This window comes from the organism of the source record quoted next, unplaced genomic scaffold (genome assembly GCF_019419815.1).
Source record: "Pyrus x bretschneideri cultivar Hongxiangsu unplaced genomic scaffold, Pyrus_bretschneideri_v1 Contig26, whole genome shotgun sequence".
Classification (NCBI taxonomy): domain Eukaryota; kingdom Viridiplantae; phylum Streptophyta; class Magnoliopsida; order Rosales; family Rosaceae; genus Pyrus; species Pyrus x bretschneideri.
This window is the reverse complement of record NW_025999568.1, coordinates 2,328,275-2,353,334: the sequence shown is the minus strand read 5'-3', so window position 1 is coordinate 2,353,334 and position 25,060 is coordinate 2,328,275. Positions and strand designations below refer to the sequence as shown.

At 37.9% G+C, this 25,060-nt stretch overlaps 1 protein-coding gene and 1 pseudogene across 1 annotated transcript; one reads left to right on the top strand and one right to left on the bottom strand.

The window, feature by feature from the left end:
* Positions 1 to 3,246: 3,246 nt before the first annotated feature.
* On the top strand, positions 3,247 to 20,194 carry LOC103948860 (N-terminal acetyltransferase A complex auxiliary subunit NAA15-like). Its single transcript, XM_048587267.1, has 26 exons — positions 3,247 to 3,466; positions 4,544 to 4,622; positions 5,710 to 5,792; positions 5,898 to 6,047; positions 7,339 to 7,454; positions 7,538 to 7,643; positions 8,557 to 8,628; positions 8,739 to 8,854; positions 9,496 to 9,628; positions 14,715 to 14,792; positions 14,878 to 14,931; positions 15,053 to 15,123; positions 15,423 to 15,477; positions 15,581 to 15,676; positions 16,375 to 16,503; positions 16,805 to 16,887; positions 16,983 to 17,213; positions 17,407 to 17,539; positions 17,615 to 17,722; positions 17,866 to 17,997; positions 18,307 to 18,363; positions 18,458 to 18,555; positions 18,657 to 18,715; positions 18,812 to 18,923; positions 19,026 to 19,126; positions 19,553 to 20,194. Exons 1-26 carry the CDS (start codon positions 3,416 to 3,418, stop codon positions 19,741 to 19,743), a joined length of 2,694 nt encoding a protein of 897 aa, XP_048443224.1. The 5' UTR covers positions 3,247 to 3,415; the 3' UTR covers positions 19,744 to 20,194.
* A 291-nt stretch (positions 20,195 to 20,485) lies between these two features.
* Positions 20,486 to 24,814, bottom strand: LOC103948858 (annotated as a pseudogene).
* Between the last annotated feature and the right edge of the window lie 246 nt (positions 24,815 to 25,060).

The following is a 25,060-nucleotide window of genomic DNA, read 5'->3' as shown; positions in this document are numbered from 1 at the left end:
ACACCGGGGTGCAGGTATCCATATCTCATCAATCAATACTAGCATACAAGTCGGGAGTCACCTATAGTGACCTGTACGACTTAATCTATAGCTCATCAAACATCCCTGTACATGAGTCGGAACCACCTCTAGTGGTCTGTACGACATGACTGAGTGTAAATAAGTACGCTCAAGTGCTACGATCACGTGAAGACTGGGCAAATAATCGCGGGTCACCTACGAGTCGGAACCACCTATAATGGTCTGTACGACAAGCCTGTGCACCTACCTTAAGTCCAAGGTAAGCGTAAGGTGCGAGAGGTGAACATCATGTGAAGGACTGTGCCCTGGCCACGGGCGGGAGCACTAACACCGGGGTGCAGGTTTATGAGCTTTCAATGTATCTCAATATAACATGTGCAACTCATGGCAACCAGCACGACAGTATCGGAGTTGCCTAACACATAAATGTAGTCATGCTATAACGCAATCGATTCAACTAATACCATAAACTCACCTGACTTACCTGGGTGTCCTGCGTTCACCTTTGCACTTGAAAGCATTCCCAATAATTATATGTAAGTAATATACATATGGATATACCATGATGCAATCTAATACTCAACCATGTCATAGCATTTTCAATTATAAACAATACGGTGTGAAATGTACAATCAATAACGCCATACTCTCGAACTACTTATTTTCAGGGATAATTATCCATGACAACCCAATTAACACTAATTTAACTAACCAATTCACAAAACTAAAACTTGCCTTTACCAATTTCCTTCGCATTACTCAATTTCCCAAATAAGGCTTTTGTCTCAAATATATTATGGCTGCATCTAACGTCTCGTTAGACTGCCTATGTACCCTAAACAGGGATCAAGCCATTCGTAGTTCATATAGTACTTCAAGCATTCACAATAATTATATATGAAGGTAATATACCTAATCAATTTAAAAGTGTAGATAGAACTCTCAATAATATGTACGATAAAAAGGAAAAGATCCACTCACCTAGAGTCCACGCTATAATTTTCTAGCGCACGCATCGAAGCGTCCTGAGTGATTGGTCCCTGTGACTAATTATCAAATCACATATCAGAACTCTTATCCGTAGAATACGTAATTCACATAAAACACAACCTCAAGGGCATTCTGAAATAGTTTGAGACCCATTGACCACAAGTCAACAGTCGATCAAAGATCGACGGTAGGGTCTACAACCCTGTATAACTCGACCCAGAAGATCCGCATATCAGATTTCCAATCTGCAACTCCCAACGATCCACAATATGTTTCAAAAATAACATATTAAAATTTCATTATGATCCAACGGTCGGATCTCCGCCAATTGCCTAAAACAAGTGGCCGTGAACATTTATTTTACTAACTTACAAATCCAATTCAGGAAGATCTGTAAGTCGGATTCTCGATCCATAAATTCCTATGATCTTTAGATATTACGTATTATAATGTATCCAATTTTGGTGACGATCCAACGGTCGGATCGTCGATTCACATTTTTATCAAGTAACGTATCGTAACGAATTTAGGTTCCAACGATCAACCTACGTCATTCAAATAACAAAACTGAATTCAAGACATTCGACATAGCCTAAAAATAGCATTGGCGGCCCACTGGCCACGCGCCACTGCACGCGCCCCCGTGGGTGGCGGTCGGCCGCCCCGACTCGCCGGAAAATCCAACTATTTCCAAAAATTCTCAAACTTCACAGAAATGAAGATCTCAGTGAGTGGAGAAACTTTCATACCTGCCACGAAGTCCAAAAGTGGACGGAAAATAGTCAATTTTGCCCACAAAGCCAGCGGGTGCCTAAAACTTCTCGGTGTCGATTCGTCTTCTACAGTGGTCCAATGGGGTCAAGGTTGGTTGGGTTTTGCTCCTGGGATGATGGGCTACAAAGCCCAAGTGGTGGCATCGGCCATCACTTTGCCGATTTGCCGGAAAATCAAAAAGGGTGCCCGGAGCACCGTGAGAACCGCCAACTTTCGTGGCCTCAAACCGCCACATACCGTGGTTAATCAAGGTGGTTCTTGGGTGGGTTTTGTAGAGGGGAATGAGAGCTTTAAGATGGTCGTGGTGGCGTCCAAAAATTCCATCGGAGTTGGCCGAAATCGGCCTTGGAAAATGGGTGGTCACACAGGTCGAGCACGGGAAGCTTTCCCATTTTTTTTTTTCTTCTTTCTTTCTGATTGGCTGAAGGCTTTCCTCCTCCCTTCTAATTGGTTCCTTGTCCCTTTAATTTAATTGGTCCACTAATCCCACAAGGTAGGAATTCAAATATTTAAATAACCAATTTCAAACGTCCATAACTATACCGCTATAATCCGGACTCGCAAACGGCTTTTGCTTATGCGTTCACACCAACAAGTACTACGAGAATATGTTAAAAGAATAAGTCATACATCTCTCTAGACGATGGTCAACATAAGTCAAAATCTTTGTCTCTATGACATTTTCGTAAATTCACTCTTTTAAAATAAAATAAAAACGTAAAATTTAGAACGGGTTGTCATAACGTGAATCTTGGCCAGTATTGGTTTTAAATTCCATTTTCTTTTTTCTTTTTCTTTTTCTATTTTTTTTTTTTTCCAATATAGTTTTTTTTTGTTGAGATATGGTTTTTTATTAGTTTGTCCTTGCTTTTTTGAATTTTTTGGGTTTTGATTGTGAAGGAAACAAATGGGCATTTTTGGCATTTTGGAAAGCTTCACCAAACTGGGGCTCTCCCTTTATATATAATACTAGCATTTGCCTACATATTTTGTGTGTAAGAACATATTTTTTTTTAAAAATGAGAAGGATAAAGGGAGGGGGGGGAGTGAGAAATTTTTGTTTTTGGTTTTTTTTTTTTTTAATTTTAAATATTAGAGATATTTTAACATTACTTGTAGGTGATGTTTCAATAAAAAACAATAAAATTTAAACCTGGGAAATTACATTGTTGCCCATCATTTTTTTTTTTTGTGTGATAGAAGACTAAGCTGTCTTTTGATTGACAAATAGGGTTTCATGAATTAATAGAGAAGATATAGATAAATTTTTTTTGATACCTATAATAGTCATTTGAACTAAAAAAAAGTAAATAAAATGCATAATTTCCATTTCACAAGCGGTACATAGAAACTTCCCCTATCAAAATTAAAAAATAAAAAAAAGAAAAAAGAAAAAGAAAAAAAAAGAAGTAAAATCCTAACAGCTTCGAGGTCTTATTTTACTCGTTCGGTCTCTCTTTCGCTTCACCTTCACAGTAGGGTTGCAGCAGATAAATAAACGCCACCATTTTCTTCCTGTCCTCTCCTTTCTCCCTCTCTGTGAACGCAGCTCATCACCGCCGACCGCCGCACTCCCGGAAGCCTCTTCGGGCCCTCTAGTACGTGAGGCCCTTCTTCTTCGTCTGCAACAATGGGTGCCTCACTGCCCCCCAAAGAGGCCAACCTCTTCAAGCTCATCGTCGTAAGCTCCGATGCCGCTCGCTGTCTTACTGCTTATCACTAGGATCCAATTTTTTTTCACTTGTTCTCACTAACATAATCCAGAAGATGAAAAGAAGCAAAACCCTAGATTTTCTGTGCGATTCTGTGCTTTGCTTGTATACTGTATTCTATCTTGCTCAGGAATTAGAGAACTTTGGTAAATTGTAGTAATTGGGGCTCTTTCAGATTGATGTCAGGGTTTTTAAGCTAAGTGAATGGTTAAGTCTACTGGGTATTCTGCAATTTCATCAGCTTCGTTGATTTTTTTGGCATTCGTCTGTAAGGAAGCATTACAGTATAGGTTTTGTTTGGTTTTAGTGATTGTAAAGCTTATTACTTTGGTACTGCTTCCGTTAAAGGATTGAGTTTTCAAGTAGAAGAAAACGATTGGGAAGTGAAATTTTGTGGGTAGTGATTATTATAAACAAATCAATAAGAAAGAAAAATTAATTTGAAATAACTTACCATCTCTGGTAATTTGTTGCACCACGGTAGTACATTCTTAAGCTTAATTGAGAACTGTATAATGTGCACTCCAAAGCTCTGTGCTGACCCTGATTGTTAACGTAAAGTTGGTTAAAAATTGTCTATCCATATGGTGCTGGTTCTAATCCCGGATTGTTAATATGGAATGCAAGCATTTTACAGAAACTTTACCTTATCACGACTGCTCTGCACACAGTTAACCTCTGGGTTTGTTTTGTGGCTAGTAACAAAAAACCCTCATATAATTTCACCTTTTCATTTCCATCGTATGAGCTGTCTTGGTAGAAGAAAGAGATACATCCAGAAAGTTTCAAGTAAATTTTGTTTTGGTTGAATTTAGCATCCAAGTTATTATCGCAGGATTACTTTTTGTCACCTGCTGGCTTTTCTACTTGATATATGATTATGATGCTGGGTCTTGTTATTTAGCCTGTTGTTATATTAATATGGTGATAATAATTGGCAGTATGATCTGTATCTCTTGTAATTAACTTATCACACATTATTAGTGGCTGAAGTCTTTGTGCTACTACTAATTTAAACCTCTTTTTTCTTGTTTACATCATTGTAGAAATCATATGAAACTAAACAATATAAGAAGGGACTGAAGGCAGCAGATGCCATATTGAAAAAGTTTCCAGACCATGGAGGTATGCTTACAGCCTTTACTAAATGTGTTGTTTAATTTAAAAGTGCTTGTCTTTTGGCCCAAGTAAATGATCTGTTTTGTTTTCTTACTGAGACAGTTCTGTGAATTTAATGTTTTAATTCAAATATGCTCAACTTACATAAAGTTTAACTGAAAGTCTACCGAAAATGCTTTTATGTACCCCACTGAATATTACGTCTCATTGTCATTGGTAGTAGATGATTTCTTATTTAGACATTCTCATTGATTTGTTTAATGCGTTATATGGGAATTAGTGAACACTGAAAAGAAAAGCCATGGGTTCACAAATCCAGTAGGACAGGTGATATTGAAGAATCCTGTTCTGAAAAGAAAAAGAACCAGTACAACTTAAATGCAAGAAATATATGAAACTATGGGATGATAGAAGTTCTTGAGCTCAAAAAATGATTGCTTCACAACAAAATACTTTATTATCTATCCCATATGTCCAAATACATAAACTTAGACTATGATGATTGGCACTTCTCAGAAAATTAGACTGATAATGAAATCATGATGCTGGTGATAATCATTGTCGCTCTCTTCCTGCGGGTATGGATGTCATTAGTTAGGTTGTTGATTTTGTTGTATCTCTCTGTTGTTAAATATATAGTTTTGGAATAGATGATACTGTAGTTTGGATTTGACTATATATTTGAGCCTTTATTTCTGTGAAGTATGTGGCTCATGAAACTGGAGATATTGGAGATGGTGATGAGTTTAGCGTTTTTGTTTTTTTTTTTTTTTCTTCGTGTTTTGCTATGTTTGTTTTTACTGGAGCTATGCTATTTTACTTATCCACCCAAAAGTCTCCTTTCGTTTTTTCCCCCATTTTGCTGTGGTTTCCTTGTGAACGCTCATACTTATGATTGTTTCTTAAGGCAAGCTGAAAAAAAACCAGTTGTTTCTTGAGTTGTTAGTTGATTATACTTGCTGTTTTTCTTTATGGTAGACTGATATTGAGCTTTAATGTAAATGTACTAATTTTTGTATCAGTAAAATACTTTCTGTTTCCCATCCCTAATAAAACAAAATATCAAACTTATGGAATCATGCTACCCTTTCAGAAACTTTATCAATGAAGGGATTAACATTAAATTGCATGGACCGCAAATCTGAAGCATATGAACTTGTCCGGATAGGACTCAAGGTAAGGATGTGGTTTCAATTCGTTTTATACTTTATATTGTTTCGTGGATATATCCTAATTACTCTGTAATTTATAGGACTTACCCTTATGTCTTTCTTTACCCAGAATGACCTCAAAAGTCATGTTTGCTGGCATGTTTATGGTCTTCTTTACCGGTCAGACAGAGAATACAGGGAGGCAATAAAATGCTACAGAAATGCTCTGAGGATAGATCCAGACAATATTGAAATACTACGGGATCTGTCACTCCTACAGGTATGCATTAGATGTCACTTAAAGCTTAGAACCAAGTAAATGCCTTTGTTGAATTTTTCTTATCAACTTGCATGCAACAAGAAGATAGTGTTGCCTAAAAACATAAAATGGCCATTGTCACTTATTGACGTTTGACATGGGTGCATGCTTTACATTTTCTAACCTACTATTGCAATATGTTTTGTCATTTGAAATTGAGATGTTATAAGTCAAGAGTGTCTTTGCATAATATTGATGATATTTCCTGTGTTCTGTCATTATACCAGTATTGGAGGTTAATGCCTATCTGGAAAAGTAATAGGATGCATTATGGTGTACCATGTAATGGTTGTTTAGATCCATCGAGATTTTATTTGCCAAAATATATGCAGGAACGACTGACTATTATAAAGTAAGACTTGTGAAAAATTAACATGAGGTTTTATATAAAGAGTGACTTTGAGTTTTGGATGGCTGAGAGGAGAGAATGTTTCCAAATCTTGTGACCTCATTGCTTTAATAAGTTGTGCATTAAACTTGGCATAACATGGATAAGTTTTTGACATTATCTTGTGTGAGTAGAAAGTGTAATGATAAATAGAGGGCTGAACATTTTTGACACAAATTCAAGGGTGGTGCAAACTGAAGTCAATGTCGGAAATGGCTAAACAGCACACATCAGTTTGGCTGCCACTGGAAAGATGGTCCACAGTTGATTTTGTATTGGCTATCTGCCATTGCCTAAATTAATATTCTTTATCCAGTTCAAATTTTTTTTTTTTTTTTTTTTTTTTTTAAATATTCCTTATGGGTCTCTGAACTTTACCACAAAAGGGGATTGTGCTACATTTCATTAAGGGCTAATTTCACCTGTATGTTATACGGACCAGAAATCCTCATCGTTTGCAATTTGGTGCAATTGTTTAGGAAGTGGGACAATAAGGACAGGCGTATTTTTAACATATGGAGATACTAATTACTATATATATGTATATGTATATGTGTACTATGTATCATAAATAAGTTTATACTTGCCGCTTGGGGTCTATCAGACTTGTAGAAAAGAGAATTTATAAGAAAATATTTTGATCGCTGGTATACATTTGCTTTAATTCTCAAGTTCGTCAGGGTTTTTCTGCTTAACATATACATTTCACCTGTGTCGCTAGTTTGTTGGTTACTGATATGATGCTTTTGTTAATTTTTATTTTTTCTATTGTGCTATCTACAACAATCTTTGACTTTTTTTAATTTGGTTTATTTATGTGCAAATTTCAATCAGCTACTGATGCATTTACCCATTGTGTTACAGGCTCAAATGCGGGATTTGACTGGTTTTGTTGAGACAAGACAGCAACTTCTGACTTTGAAACCAAATCATCGCATGAATTGGATTGGCTTTGCTGTTTCCCATCATTTAAATTCAAAGTATGAATCATAATTTTTGATTTTTTTTTTTTTTTTTAATTTTGCAGTGAGTAGTACACAAAAATTAATTTGTTATCTTTTAGTGCTTTGAAAGCTGTTGAAATCCTGGAAGCATATGAAGGGACTCTAGAAGATGATTACCCTCCAGATAATGAGCGTTGTGAGCATGGGGAGATGCTTTTATATAAGGTATTTTTCACTGATGCTTTTTCTATAGGTTCAGCTCCTCTCTGCAGTACGAAATGGAGAAGGCCTGTAAAAACAGGAACTGTAAGTCCATGTGAGAATTGTCTATGCCCTGCAGAGGGGTCTGCTTCCAGTATTGGGGGACCTGTACATTCAACTGTATGGATCAAATGAATGTACCTCTCCATTTTCTATTAAATGAAGAGGATGCGTGCTTTTTAATATAAATATCTTGTTCTACCTCTTGTACTTCTGTTTTTAGTTTTAAGTTGGGTTTCAAACTGTCAACATATGATGAGATCCATTTTGGTTTGAAATAAATTGATTCTACATAGGTGCTTAAGTAATTTGTGTAAGTGTCTTATATTAGCTATATTTGATGAATATATTTTGGAGTTTGGATAAGCCATGGAAAGACTCAAAAGAGCTTAAATGGCTGAAATTGGAAGATAAAGTTGGGGTTTGTTAGGTCAAGTTTTGATCACTACTGAGTACTTAGCTACTATACCACAAGGAAAAAAAGACTTCTAATTTGAAATGACTTTCTATTCACGGGTAACATATCATCAAAAGGACATGTTTCATAATAATCGTAACCTTTCAATCATCATTCATTTTTAATGACACTTTAATTATTATTTTTAATGTAATGCTTTCTATAGATCTTTCTAAAGAATGATTTTAAGTGATTTGAGAAACTGTTTTTTTGGTTGTCGTAAATGGTGCCATTGCTCAAGCTAGGAATAACTCAATTTGGCAAATTTCCTTCTGCATAATCATGCCTAGTTCCTTATAACTCTGCCAGCATGACTTCATTAGCTTTTTATTGTACCAGATTTGTACTTTCATGCAAAATTAATGGTATTTTTAGTGGCTACCTCTTAAGTTTTTGATCATTGTATGCGAATGTCTCTAGATTTCGTTGTTAGAGGAATGTAGCTTAATTGAGAGAGCTCTTGAGGAGTTGCACAAGAAAGAGTCGAGAATTGTAAGTGTGTATTTCAATTTTTTCTGGTCAATCAGGTTGTTTAATTTCATGCTTTGAATATTAGTGGCTTCTGGCTCTAACCATTCTTTGTTGATTTTTTTTCTTTCTAGGTTGATAAGTTAGATTATAAAGAGCAAGAGGTTTCTCTTTTGGTGAAGCTTGGTCACCTAGAAGAAGGTGCTGAATTGTATAGGGTATTGCTTTCCATGAATCCCGACAACTATGGGTAATGTCCATTTTCCACTTTCCATGTTTGCGTTTTTCAAACCATTTATAGGTCCTAAATTTCATTTTTTGATATTTGGACAAGGTGCAAGAATTTTATTGGATGAACGATATGTGCTTATTTTGAGTTGGGATTCTTAAGAACAGTAGTTGGAGTTTTATGTTATTTTTAAACCTTAGAATTGCTTAACCTATGCTATCCTAGGACAAAAACTTTACTGATTAAGCAAGTTAAATCAGTTTTGTCCAACAAATAAAAAAAATTGTAAATCAGTCAAATTTGTATCAAAGTTACTTGGGTTGGTATTATAATTAAAATGTTGACTCCTGGTGGAATATTCCCAATCCCAATACCCAAACAGAGTGGAAACAACGAGAATATGGTGTGATTTCTCATGCTTATTGACTTTGTAAACACTGAACAGGTTCCATTCTCCTTCCCACTAAACATGTCCTTAATCAGTGGTGCGTGACCTTTGTTATCTCAAGATTGTGTTCATTTTTTCTGCTTTAGTTTTTTCTTTTTCTAATGTTGTTGACTAAGTTTTTGGTTGGAAAGTATTACTATGTATAATGTAATCTTTCTTTACACAGTTCCTATTGTTTAAGGTGAGTTTAATTAATTGCTTTTTCAATGGCCAGATATTATCAAGGCCTGCAAAAATGTCTTGGGCTGTATGCAGAGAATGGTCAGTATTCCCCTGATGAAATCGAACGCTTGGATGCCTTGTACAAATCCCTTGCGCAGAAATACAATTGGTCGTCTGCCGTTAAGGTAGCATACTTTCTATTGATGTTTATAGTATTAGGGAAAATGACAAGTCACCCATTTCAGTTACTGTAAAATAGTCTGTTATCTCTAAATGTACTTAGCTGTGCTAATGTTTGTGATTAGTTAGAACTGTTATAAGGTAGGTAGTTAAGGGGTATCTTTGTAAATAGCCAAAGGCTATATATATGTCTTCACAGTGTACAAACTAATTAATTCAGAAATACAATTGGAAAGCTTACAGAGGAAGTTTCCAGTTTCTATATGGTATCACGCCATTTCTGCTTCACCGCATCGATCCTTCCGCTCCCTCGACTTGATCGATCGATCGATTCTTGATCGATCTCTGTTCTTCTCCTCTGATTCTTCAGTTTCTCTTCTCCGATCTCTCTTGCATCAACGTCTTTGCAAGCTATGGCGGCGCAATCATCTTCGCCACCACCTGAATCGTCTTCTCCGTCGGTTCAAAACCCTAATTTCTCTGGAAATCCAAGTCCTCTGAGTTCCTACACCTCCCTTACGATCCATAACATCGGCAGCATGGTGCCGATCAAGCTGAAACGATCGAACTATTTGCCATGGCGTGCGCTGTTTGGCCCAATCCTACGACGTTACAAGCTTCTTGGAATCATTGATGGTACTGATGTATGTCCATCACCTTTCCTAACTGATCGCAGCATTAATCCTGCCTTTGAGGAATGGTACGAAAAAGATCAAAATCTCTTGATCTGGTTCAATTCCACACTTTCTGAGGAAATCATCCCCTTCACGGTGGGTGTTTCTTCGTCTCGCGAACTCTGGTTGAAGCTTGAACAGAGATTTGGTGGAATTTCAGAGGCTCATATTCATCAATTACGGTCGCGTCTCCAATCTGTTCAGAAAGGTTCTCGCTCCATCTCCGAGTATCTTCAAGAAATTAAGGAAATCTCAGACTCCTTGCAAGCTGCTGGTGCCTCCGTTTCTGATCGCGACCTAATTGCAGCCACACTTCATGGCTTGCCTGATGATTTTGAGTCATTCATTGACTCAATCATGCTTCGATTGTCCTCTACCTCTCTTGATGAACTCCATGGTCTTCTTCTCACTAAAGAACTGTCCATGGCTCGACGCAAAAATATCAGTTCATCCTCTGCTACTGAACCTTTTCAAGCCTTCTCGGTGCACTCTCAGCCTCCTCTGCTACCTACTCCTTCTGTGTTCGCTGCTCAGCACCAATCTTCATCCTGGCAACAATCAAAATCTGCAAATCGTGGCAGACATAACAGAGGCCATTCCTTCTCTCACAGAGGCAATCGCAATTTTCAAATGAACCGTGGCACTTACTCCAACACTCGTGGAAATCGTAACTTTCAAGGCTCTCGTCATCCTCAAGGCTCTTCTCATTTCAAAGTTCCTTGTCAAATCTGTGGTTCTAACAGTCATGAGGCTCTTGATTGTTTTGATCGAATGAATCCTGACATTTGTGGTCGGATTCCTCCAGCTAAACTCGCTGCTATGTATGTCAATCAATCTGCCAAACCAGCTCAGCCTTGGTTGATTGACTCGGGTGCGACTTCTCACATTACTAATGATGTTGCCAACATTTCTTCTCCCACTCCCTATACTGGTGAAGATAAAGTGTATATTGGTGATGGTAAAGGTCTTTCTATTCATCATATTGGTTCATCTGCTTTGCATACTCCTCATACTTCCTTTAAGCTGCAGAATGTTTTACACGTTCCCTACATGAAACATAATCTCTTGTCTGCTTATCAGTTTCTCAAAGATAATAATTGTTCATTGACCCTTGACCCTTATGGATCCACTGTCAAGGATCGTATTTCGGGGAAGATGCTTTTGCGGGGACCCGTTAGAGATGGATTCTACCCTCTTCAAGGCTCCAGCTCTTCTTCACATTCTTCTCCCTCAGCTCTGCTCAGTGTCAAGGCTCCTGTCAACGTTTGGCACCGACGCTTGGGTCATCCATCCTCCTCTATTTTCAGAAGGGTACTTTCTACTAATAAACTGTCCTTACAAGGCAAGTCTACTATTGATTTCTTCTGCTCAGATTGTGCTCTTGCCAAGAATCATAAGCTTCCTTTTGGAATTTCTTCTTCAACAACAACTCACAGTCTTCAACTTCTACACTGTGATCTGTGGGGTCCAGCGCCTGTTATCTCAAACAGTGGTTTCAAGTACTATTTGCTCATTGTTGATGACTTTAGCAAATATAGCTGGTTTTTTCCTTTGAAGTCCAAGTCAGATGTTTTTTCTACATTTGTTGTCTTCAAATCTTATGTAGAAAATTTACTTGGCAATAAAATCAAAGTTTTGCGCTCAGATTCAGGGGGTGAATTCATCAGTACCGCTTTTGCTTCCTTTCTCAGTACACATGGCATTTTTCACCAATTTAGCTGTCCACATACTCCTGAACAGAATAGTTGTGCTGAGAGAAAGCACAGGCATCTTGTTGAGACAGCTTGTACTTTGCTAGTTGCTTCTAATGTTCCTCATGTATTTTGGGTTGAAGCCTTCTCCACTGCCATCTATCTTATTAATCGGCTTCCCATATCTGGTCTTTCCTCATCACCATGGGAATTATTATTCAAGCAACCCCCAGATTACTCTAAACTTAAAGTGTTTGGTTGCCAATGCTTCCCTTGGCTCCAACCATATGTTCACAGCAAATTAGATGCCAAGAGCAAAAGTTGTGTCTTTCTCGGATATAGCCTTCAACACAAAGGCTATCGATGTCTTGATCCCCTCACCACTCGAATTTACATCTCCAGACATGTTGTCTTTGATGAAAGTTCTTATCCTTTTCAATCCCTGCAGCCTCCCTGTTTCTGTCCCAACCCATCCTCACCAGCAAGCTCTTCCTCTTTGGATCTTTATTTTGAGAAATATATTCCCCATATCTCTACTAGCCGTGCACCATCTTCTTCACCTGTTTCTCCTTCTACCTCTGCTTCTCCCCATCCTTCTTCTTCTCAACCCATTTCAGTCCCTGCTGCTTCCGGTTCTGACTTTGTTTCTGAATCCTCCACCTTACCCTTAAGTCAGTCCAATCCTCCTCCTCTTCCTCTTAATTCTCATCCAATGATCACACGATCCAAGGCTGGCATTTATAAATCTCTCCCTCATGCCTATGCAGCAACTAAGCATCCTCTTCCTGTTGACACTGATTATGTTCCTAGTACATACCTGCAAGCTTCTAAGCATGCTCATTGGCGAGCTGCAATGCAAGATGAGTATAATGCATTGATCTCTACTGGTACTTGGTCCATTGTCCCCTCTCATCCTTCCCAAAATATAGTTGGATGTAAATGGGTGTTTCGAGTTAAGAAAAAGGCTGATGGCACCATTGACAGATTTAAGGCCAGACTAGTGGCAAAGGGTTTTCATCAACAAGAAGGTATTGACTTCCAAGAGACTTTTAGTCCAGTTGCCAAGCCAGTTACCATTTGGATCTTACTCAGTCTTGCTGTCCAACATAACTGGTTTCTCAATCAATTGGATATAAGCAATGCCTTTCTTCATGGTGACTTAAAGGAGGATGTCTACATGCAACAACCTCCTGGGTTTGTTGATCCCAATTCTCCTACTTCAGTTTGTAAGTTGAAGAAATCCCTATATGGACTAAAACAAGCTCCTCGAGCTTGGTTTGATAAACTTTTTCAAGCTCTTCATTCTCTTGGGTTTCAACAATCTTCATCCGATGCCTCATTGTTTGTTCTTCATGGTCCTCATTTGGTTATTGTTCTTGTGTATGTTGATGACATTCTAGTAACCGGTCCTCACTCTCAAATCTGTCAACAGTTTATCACTCAACTCAGTTCTCAGTTTCCAGTCAAGGATCTTGGTCCTTTACACTACTTCTTGGGCTTAGAAGTACACAGATCCTCCCATGGCATTTTTGTTCATCAATCCAAGTACTTAATTGATCTTCTTAAGAAAACACACATGGAGGGTGCCAAACCGTGCTGCACACCCCTTAGTTCCACAAAATTAGATAACAGTGGGCCTCTCTTGTCCAACCCCACTGAATATCGTTCTATTGTTGGGGGATTACAATACCTTACTTGGACTAGACCGGATCTCGCTTTTGCTGTCAACCAGATCTGCCAATTCATGCATGCTCCCAGGGAACAACATCTTCAGGCAGCTAAACGAGTTCTTCGATTTCTTAAAGGTTCTCTTTCCCATGGTTTATGGTTCACCAAGGGTTCAACCCATCTTTCAGCATACTCTGATGCTGATTGGGCTGGCTGCACTTTTGATCGAAGATCTACCAGTGGCTATTGTGTGTTCTTAGGCTCCAATCTCATTAGCTGGAGTGCTAAGAAACAAAGTACTGTTGCACGGTCATCTACAGAGGCTGAATATCGCTCCTTAGCTCATACAGCTGCTGAACTTACTTGGGTTTGCAAAATCCTCAGAGATCTTCACTTCCCTATCCCTACACTGCCTACACTTTGGTGTGACAACATCTCAGCCATCTCCCTAGCATCTAATCCTGTTTTTCATGCTCGTACAAAGCATGTTGAGATTGATTACCACTATATTCGAGAATTGGTTTTAGCTAATCTTCTCAAAGTTCAGTATGTTTGCAGTGCAGACCAATTAGCTGATCTTCACACCAAGTCCTTATCCAAAAGTCGATTTCAGTTCCTGTGCTCCAAGCTACCCATTGGAATCTGTTCTGATTCCCCTTCTAGCTTGAGGGGGTGTATTAGGGAAAATGACAAGTCACCCATTTCAGTTACTGTAAAATAGTCTGTTATCTCTAAATGTACTTAGCTGTGCTAATGTTTGTGATTAGTTAGAACTGTTATAAGGTAGGTAGTTAAGGGGTATCTTTGTAAATAGCCAAAGGCTATATATATGTCTTCACAGTGTACAAACTAATTAATTCAGAAATACAATTGGAAAGCTTACAGAGGAAGTTTCCAGTTTCTATATATAGTGCTATATCTTTTTTCCTCAGTTAATTTTTTATTTATCTATACTATCTTAGCATTCCCACATATTCAGGGGTGCGATGTTTGTTTAATTGCATGATTATTTTCTCTCTACTGTCTTAACTTTTTTGTTTCCTGTTTTGTTCAATCAGAGAATTCCACTTGATTTCTTACAAGGTGACAAATTTCGAGAAGCAGCAGATAATTATATCAGGCCTCTCCTTACTAAGGTATCTACGGTCATATGCATGCAGTTCTTATCGGACTACCCAGTTTTGGAGTTTAAATTTTAACTAATCTTTTTTGTGTTTCTAGGGAGTTCCTTCCTTATTCTCTGATCTTTCTCCTCTGTATGATCACCCTGGAAAGGTTAGTCTAATCATTTGTATTATGGTTTGAATATTTTGAGGAGGTTGTGGGAAGTAGATGATGGTATTGGGATTATTAACTCATTGGGTTTGAAATTTTTATTTTGGGAACTCTTATCCAGGCAGACATTCTGGAACAACTTATTCTTGAGTTGGAACATTCTGTTTGGACGACTGGTCGATACCCTGGGAGGTAATACGCAACTGTAATTATTATATTGTGAAATTATGATTTGGGTATAAACCATGTTATCTGGCCGAGCATTACAACATCATTATTGTCGTATCCCTCCTTGCTGAGTGTGAAAAGCTACAACGGGTGGATTGGTTTTTAGACTCTAAATATTATTCTCTTCTGGTACTAACAACTTGCTATTTTTATTAAAAAAAAAAAAAAAAAAAATTCTCTCTTTAATTTTTTTTTTTTGTGCCTTGGAGTTCTTTTAGTATTTGTTTACGCTTATGTGCTGTTGCTTTTCGTCTTGAATACAGGGAGGATAAGGAGCCCCCTTCGACACTTTTGTGGGCCTTGTTTTTGTTGGCTCAGGTTGACTGTCATTTATGGTTTTTTTTCTCCCTTTGGTGCTTCTGCACCTTCAATTCTTATTGCTTTGAATTCACATACACTTATAGTTTTTGTACTGATGCAGCATTATGATAGACGAGGTCAATACGACATGGCTCTATCTAAAATTGATGAGGCCATAGAGCACACTCCAACAGTGATTGATTTATACTCTGCAAAGGTTGGTTTGAACCACCTGTCTGTGTGCTTTTGCTGTTTATTGCTGTCTTCTGGTTTCACCTGCTGTGGCTTTAAATAATTGTTTTCTGAGGTGTTCCTATTCTCTTTTTTCTCTGTGATGTTTGCGAGCAAAATATAACAGGCGGTTCAAATGGTGGAGTTGTCAAGATAGTCTATTTTAGTAATCTACATATAACAATGAAAATTAATGCATATTTTTGTTTCTTTCGGAGTTATTTGAGTTGTGAATGTGGTGCAAAAATGAGATTCAGTGCTTAGATAAAAAGCCTTGATAAGTTCTAACACATGCCATAAGGTCAACTGTAGGTGCTGTATTCTGGTATGTTCTTATATGCGTTGTTGGAAGGCATTGAATAAAATTCTTACCCCGTATATTGGGCGCCCACAAGTTTCGAGACCACAAGCAAGGCCTTATGCAGACTGTTTAAATTTAATTCTTGGGCTGCTACTGTATTTTTGATTATTTATATTTTGTATTAACGTCAGTTCACTCGTAAGGATTACCTTAATTTAAACAATTCAAAGTAGCATCCTTGGGTAATACTGTTTCTCATTGTATTCTATCTTTAACTTGCACAAAAAAGTAATGGATCATTTAAGTTGAACAATGTTTTACATGTTTAGTTGGAAAGCTTTGTTTGTGTCAATAACTAATTTTGTCTCACCTCCTGTTCACAGAGTCGGGTTTTGAAGCATGCTGGTGATTTGCCTGCTGCTGCTGCACTTGCAGATGAAGCTCGATGTATGGATCTTGCAGATCGTTATATAAATAGTGACTGCGTTAAGCGTATGCTGCAGGCTGATCAGGTTTTAGATCTCACCTTTTGTGACCTTTTCTCTTTGTTCTGTTAATAGGAAAATATTTTGTAGAATGAGGAACATAGCAAGGGGGGGGGGTTGGTGAAGGGAATGGGCATAGGGTCCATTTGAACCAATCACCTAAAACAAAACAAGTAATGCCACACTTATATAAAAAACAAATGATATAGGGGAGCCATACTTAGTAGGCATTTTTATCGTAGAAATTGTTGAATTGTGTTGCCTTTTCTATATAGCTTCTCTTAATACTGAGCCTGTTTTCTACATGTTTTTTCCCCTCCTTTTCAAGGTTCCTTTGGCAGATAAAACTGCTGTATTGTTCACAAAAGATGGTGACCAGCACAACAACCTTCATGATATGCAGTGCATGTGGTTTGTATCAATTTTCTCTGGGACTGTTTACTGCTTGCATGAAATAATATTTTTGGTCAGGAACTCTTAATATTCCATACTTTGTCCTTTTGAAGGTATGAACTTGCTTCTGGTGAGAGTTATTTCCGCCAAGGTGATCTTGGACGAGCCTTGAAAAGATTTTTAGGCGTGGAGAAGCACTATGCTGATATTACAGAAGATCAGTTTGATTTCCATTCTTATTGCTTAAGGAAAATGACACTACGGGCCTATGTTGAAATGCTTAAATTTCAAGATCGGTTGCATTCACATGCATATTTTCACAAAGCAGCGGTTGGTGCAATCAGGTGAAGTAGAATTAATGGTTTGCAGTTTTCATATAATTTTTCCATATCACAACTGCATCCAAAATTTGATGTTATTTACGCCTTATAGAATTTGTTGGGTTGTAGTCTGTCATTCACTTTGAAATAGAATAATATGCAGTACTTTAGTTCTTGGCCCATGTTCATGTTCGTGGTTATTGAATTTGACATGCAGATGCTATTTGAAGCTGTATGATACTCCTTTGAAATCTACATCCGAAGAAGATGATGAGATGTCTAAGTTGCCCTCTTCTCAGAAAAAGAAGCTGAGGCAAAAACAGAGAAAGGCAGAAGCACGAGCTAAGAAGGTATTGTATTTTCTTTGTGTAGCTTGTGGTTGTCATTGTTGTCTTCCCCATCCTAATGCTCAGCATTCTTTTTAGGAGGCAGAGGGGAAAAATGAAGAATCTAATGCAGGTGGTGTTTCTAAGTCTGGGAAACGACATGTAAAGCCTGTCGACCCTGATCCGCATGGGGAGAAGTTGTTGCAGGTTATTTTTGTTTCCCAATTGCTTCTCACCCCTAAGCTTCATATTTCAAACTGCTATGCAGGCATCTTTAGATTTCACTATATACTGCTGTTACATAGTAAATGGTGTTATTCTCCCTCTTACATTCGTACATATTTGCTCAGGTTGAGGATCCCATGTTAGAAGCTACTAAGTACTTGAAACTGCTTCAGAAGAACTCGCCCGAGTCCTTGGAGACGCACTTGCTTTCTTTTGAAGTAAATATGAGGAAGCAGAAGATTTTGCTTGCCTTTCAGGTAACATTGAGCAAGATGTTTCTCATTTATTTTTGTTTACTTGAAGCACTCCCATTTTGTTTTATGGTTGGAAGAGTTCGAATTTTAGTATCCAAGATATCTGTCACAAACAACTGGAAAATAGTACTTGGAATTTATACTTGTTAGTTTACCATCTATCACAAAGTGCTTCTGCCAGGAATGGAATTTCATTATTGCTAGTTAAATCACTTTGTATTTTGGAAGTTACTTGACCTGTTTTGCATAAATCATTCTTTTGATTTGGACAACAATTTTACTCATATTTTGTAAATTTTCTTTTGGCTGTAGGCTTTGAAGCAGCTTCTGAGGTTAAATGCTGAACACCCAGACTCACATCGCTCCTTGGTATGTCAGACATCATGTCTCGCTTGTTTGTATGTGTACATATATGTTGTGATTCTTTTAGAGGCCCTTATTGCAATACTTAATATGTTAACAGATTAAATTCTTCCATAAAGTGGCTTCAATGCCAGCTCCTGTAACTGATAGTGAGAAACTCATTTGGAGTGTCTTGGAAGCTGAGCGCCCAATGATCAGGTTTTCTTTGAATGTGCACTTTGCTCACTCTCTCTCTCTCTCTCCTGTATGTGTTTGACATCAAACTCGCTTACTGGAGATCTCTTCTATTCTTTCTGTAGTCAATTGCAGAATAAATCTTTGGTGGAGGCAAACAAGAATTTCTTGGAGAAACATCAAGGTGACTTTTAAGATTGCCCTTTAAACGATAAACGCTTAAGCTCCTCATTGTTTGAATTGTTGACTTATGTCATCCTTTCTTTGTTCGTCTTTTCAGATTCTTTGATGCATAGAGCTGCAGTTGCAGAAATGCTATATGCTCTGGAACCTGACAAGAAATCTGAGGCTATTAAATTAATAGAAGAGTCGACCAACAATATGGTTCCCAAGTAATGCCCTGATCCATTTTTTGAATTTTATTTCTTTGAAAATTGAAAATCGGTCTACTTTCTTTATAAGTAATTATTGTAAATCTTTGCATGTATCATTAGAAATGGAGCACTTGGACCTGTCAGAGAATGGACACTCAAAGATTGTATTACTGTCAGCAAACTCCTTGAAACAATTCTTGGTGACCCTGCGGCTGCTTTGAGTAAGTACTTTAACTAAAGTGTATTTTGTTCCATCCGTATGCTTATTCATGGTCAACCTTCCTTTCGTACTCAATAAAATAATAAAAGCAGTTTTACATATTGGTGTTGGCATTTTAGCCAATTTATGGTATATCTAAGAAGTTGGTTTACTTCTCACAAAATTGAAGATATTGGTATCAAATAGCGCATTGGATTGCTCCAGTTCATCTCACTCAAGTTTAAATTGTTTGTTTCGAAAATTTGTCACCTGTACTCGTTATCTTATGTTTTTCTGTGTTGAATCTCGTCCTGCTAGTAATCCATGTTACAAAGACACTTTATGGTTGGGAAATAGTCGGAATTTGTATTGCTTTACGTGTATTTAGAGCGCTTCATCTGATGCAAAGTGATGTAATTCAATAATATGCTATTTGATTCCTTTGTAGGATGGAAAGGGCGATGTGCCGAGTACTTCCCTTACTCAACATACTTTGAAGGTAAATGTAGCTCTGCCGTACCCAACTCAGCATACAACCAAAAGGGCAGGGCAAAACATTCGGAAGAGCAGGAAAGTGCAGATTCCATTGCAGTAAATGGAAAATTAGAGGCTTTCAAAGGCCTCAGTGTCCAATCATGAAGTTGAATGGAAACTTTAACTAAAGAAACATGCAACTTTGCGGTGTTTGATTGACAAATCACAAAACCAAGCTGCAGGTCAAAAACTAAAGCGTGGGGGGTTATTAGGTTGCAGCTCTTTTGAGATAACTATACCGAGGTTTTGTGCATGTTATGGTTTTAAGATGAGGTTTTCATGAAAATGTGTATAATCTACTTTCTATTGTGCCTCTAGGGTTGATTTTTCTTTCTTAATTTTGAACCTGCTCACATTTTTGTGAGTATGTTAGTTGAGTCTGCTTCTGCGACTACGCCCGAGCTTACTAATAGGTCAGGGAGGAGCTACAGAATCATTTTTTCAGCTATGGGTTTAGAGCCGGTCGGAATAGATGCCGGAGCAATGTTGTACTTTTCCCATTTTATTTCCTTTCATCATCATGTATAAACACTAATTTATTTGAAATTTTTTGCCATGGATATGACTTCAAATCAACGCGTTGGTAGCGTTGGACGTGAACCAATTTTATGTTTATTTTTCCAATCGAGCTTATGGTGTGGGATGTTTTCCGAGTTCAAGGCAGTTGGTATCCGTGATCTGCCAGCTTTAATTTGTTTTGCAACAAGATTTTGAGACATGATTTCTTCAAGAATCCATGGACCCATGACGTTCCACATTTCTAAACCCCGGCAAAATATGAGCATCCGAACATAGCTGAATACACTCTACCTGAACAGAACAGAATGGCTCCAAGGTAGAATGGTCATGGACGTGAAACAGTTTCATTTTTTTCTCTATAGCAATGGATGCCAGCCACAAAAAGAATAAGGCAAAGTACAAAACTCAAGCGTATATTTTGAATGGTATCCATGAAATTTACAGATATACTTAACTGCGAGTCCACAAATAAAACCCAAGACAACGGCCTCAGTTGTGAAATGGGATGGGAGATTTTCGCACTTGGATGAACCACCCGAATTGGAATAGTCTCTGCTTTCATATACGCCATTGCTGGGTTCATCTTGCTTACCCTATTGTTGGCTGGAGTCCCTGGCCTCACCGCTGCTCTCTCCGACCTCACCTTTGCAGAGGGGACACGATGCATTGATTTTCAACCATTTGTCAACACACTCCACGTGAAAGACATGTAAACATGGTAGCTCCCGTAGCTCATCGTCATCTGCATACCTTGCCAAGCAAATACAACAAACCTGCACCATATGGAAGGAGCAAATCAATCAAATGAGAATTGCAGTTAGGAAACGGTCTCGTTGTTGCACTTTTCAAAACTTTAGGAATGTATAAAGCTTTGTTCCTATAACAAACGCAACGCTATATATAACCAACTACGCCAGCATATAACTCCAGTTCAAGCTAACCAAGAAAGTGATTATTGCCAGTTAACCAATACGAATGTCATTGATTGTAATATTTTGTTTTATAGTAACATTATAATACGATTAAATAAAATTCGATTTGTTCGAATATCTGATACCTCCAGCTAACTTAATAATTAATGATGCGTGTTAGGCAATATGTAAGAAGTATACTGGATTTTAATTTAGTGTCAGGTAAAATTTTATGAACTTGATGGTTAAAGATGGTGTGAGAATCAAATTTGATTAAGCACGGTTTAATTTCAAGACCATGAACTCGGCAGGGACACAACCTACTCACCGCATCTTCTCCAGATATCTCACGCTCCTTTTCTGTCCCTGCAGCCAAGAGCCCACATTCACTACCTAGGTTGCCCTCCTGATCATCATTGCTCTCATTTTCCTTCAACTTGAATTTGTACGTCGGGAGAGCATTAATTGATTCCACGGTGGCTCCTCTAGTCTGAGAAAGATCCTCTCGAAATCCGAGGACAGAAATGATGCAAGGTAGGCAGCAGCAAATTGTTGCACACAGTATGAATGGCATTGCATATCCAATACAGCTGAAGGTAAGGAACACTATGCATAACCTATAAGAAACACCGGATACGTAAAATGACTCGACAACCTAGAAGAAACCAAGGAAGTGTTAGATGACTCAAACATAGCACATATTAACTTTACGTACCTGTACAGTTTAGGAGCATCAGAAGGAGAAGAGTGACTTCCAAAAATCCACACATTGCCTACAACAAACCAGACTGCAAAGAAGCAATCTAAAGCCATCTTGAAATGATCCACTAACCCATTAATTCTGCAAAATTGAATGAGCTTCCTCACTTCACGACACCATCTATAATTTGCATAAAACACATGGAAAGATAAAAAAGATAAGATATTACAACTTGAAAATAGTATTTAAACTGTTTGATGCATCAAAGTGGCCTTAAAATCTTAGCGTTGTCATCGTGCTTCAGTTTATTGTCTTATTTCTATGCACATGCTACAGTAAAAATAGATCTCCTTTTGATTTCACTTTCCAAAGTAAGTAAATTTCTAATACGACCTATGATTTTATGCTAGCATGGATGACAACAGGTATATTATAGAAACCCAAGCAAGAAAACCTTTAGAGAAGAATGAGAGCCAGAGCAACGAACAAGAAACTCAAAACTGAAATTTAACATGTGGTATTTTATGTCAGCCACTTCTTGGTGATCTAGCATGCACTATGAACATCTTTCCCCATCAAAATTGTAAGTTGTCAATGAATGAGGTAGTTCATCCTTCAAGTACTGTAGATCACTTGGTTAATCGATAATCCATCCATTCACCCTTTCAGTCCATCATCAATGTCTGGAAGGCATAAGGTTCCTTGCAAGGTTTAATACTTGCTTGCATTGTTGCTCATGGAGGCTCAATACTTAAGATTACTATTCGACAGAAGAGGCCCTTTATGTTGTCTTTCACCTTCTTGGTGTGTTATGAACACGATTGAAGAGGTTCTTCAAACATTGATCATTTATTTTCTTCATTATCCAATTAGATAGTGCCAAATATTTTTGAGGAAAAGATTCAGTTGGGTGATTCTGCCGTCTTGTGTATCTTTATTAGCTGTTCGTGCATTTTAACTTGTAGAGAAGGCTTGCCTTTTCGGGGACATACTGTTGAACAGTTATGAAATGTGTGTGTTTAATTGTCATAACAAACACAACTTAATGTACTAAACTAAATTCATTTTCCTTAAAGCATGCTCATTAGGAAACTTGACAGGTGAGGTGACAATATCAATAAGTAAAACGTAAGACATGACCACCAATTACACATAAAATGGGAAGATGAAGGAAAAATGGAAAACCTTGCACTTAAGGGTCCTCCAATTTGAGGGTTAGTTGTAACCGTTTCGGAGGTGCGATTGTGCTCTTCATCTGAAGCTTGAGTAATTGAAATAGCTGTATAAGACGTTGGTTCAGGACTGCTTACAGAAGACCCTTGATGCGATTGAATGGATTCTTGCTCAGCAGCCCTGTTGCGGTTACGGAACCTCCAGTAAAGAACAGGAAGTGTTGCAACACAACCTGATGCATAACCCACAACCCATGCAAACAAAGGGGCTTGTGGATCTTCGTTTGTTGACAGTGACAAAACAACAATAGATGCTATAATCTGACTCACTGTGACAAGAATCTCAACAGAAATCCATAACCCTGAATTTAAGGGGCTTCTTCAGTGACGACTATACCCATCACCTCTCCTCACAAATGAGGAATTCCTAGAATTTAATCTGTTTGATGAAAATGATGCACCTAGATAAGTTGGGGCATGTGTACTCGCTGATGGTCTGTCTTCATGCTGGGGCATGTCCACTCTAGGACGCTGGTCATCACTAGATGTACTTGATGAAGCATCATCATTCCTTGTTACATCAATTACGTGCACACGATTGTTATGACTTTCCATCTGCTCTAGTAGCAAAGGAAATTGGTCACCTTGGGTGTCACTATTTGGTGCTGCAGAGGGAACATCCATCTAACTCCACCAACCAAATTGGAAGGTGAGAATGCATAGATTATGCTCAACTTTCTAGATTTTTCCCCTTATCAAAAGTCTTCCTCTTTCTTACTTGCAATACATGCCACGGTCTGGAACTGGAAGAGTCAAAGAATTTATTTCTATTTCATATCTAAGGCTGTAAGATGCAACAATATCAGAACTATGATTAGTTCTTTTAATCATTTCTATAAAACACGAATCAAACAATACTAATTAAATGCAGCAGAACCGGATTGCAATATCACATAATTGATCAGGATCACACAACCAAACAGATGGGTGGTTACATGGTTCACGTGACTAGTTGACGTTCATACATTACTAAATTACTCCCCAATTTGTTGGGGATATCACCACGACAAAGAAACAAGAACGAGAACAAGACATAAAAAAACATAACCAAGATTCAACAAAAAGATACAACCGGACAAGCAGAAAGTGAATAAACCTCATACCCCATCCAATAAACACTAAAGACTTGTTCTATAACATAATAAAAGCCTCAAATTTTCTTCCTAAGTGGATGATCATGCGCAATTATGTGTTCATCCGATATGCATTACATTTTCGACTAGTTTTTCGGTCTCGAACAAGTAGTACAACACAAGTCAATGCACAAAACAGCATCAAAACACAGAGACCCACTTCATGGAAAATCAAAATAAATCAAATTTAAGAAAATCAGAGCCTTATTTCAATCTCAGAAGCAAAACCCATGTCTGAAAAACTTCATACACTCGCTCAATTCACTAAATTACACTTAGTAGTGATAGAAATTCAAAACCTTCCAAAAATTCACTGTCCCAAAACGATCAAACCAAAGAAATGGCATTAAGTTATAAACTCGATTTAAAACTTAAAAACCCCACTAATGATCATACAAAATTAATCAAAATATAATCAAATTTCCCAGAAATAACCACCCTACAACCCAAAAACGATAACAAAAAAAGGAGGAAAACTTGCAGGGATTGAATCAATCAAATATACCTGGTATAAAAGATACAGTGAGTATCACACAGTCAGAAGAAAAGCTTCAGAGCTCGCTTTTTCTTCCCATTTCTTTTATTTTCTCGAAGATTTTCAGTTTTCTCTAGAGAAAAAAAAATAAAAATATAACGTCAGCTCTTTTGCTGCGTCGCTCACGCAAGCTCATCAGAGAGAGAGTAAACGTTGAGAACGGAGATGAGCTGGTGGGACCTGGGGGAGTGACTGCGAGAGTTTTTGCGCCGTTGGATTGCGGAGGGTGATATCAGTATGTTCTTGGGTTTGATGGACGGTTGAGATTCACTTGATTTGGTAGGAGGCACTGCACCAAATCTACTAAAATGGGACTACAACTCGGGCTTGTCGAGTCCCAACTGAAGATCAATGTTCTAAAAAATGTCACGCCCTAGTCGGACGGAGGATAG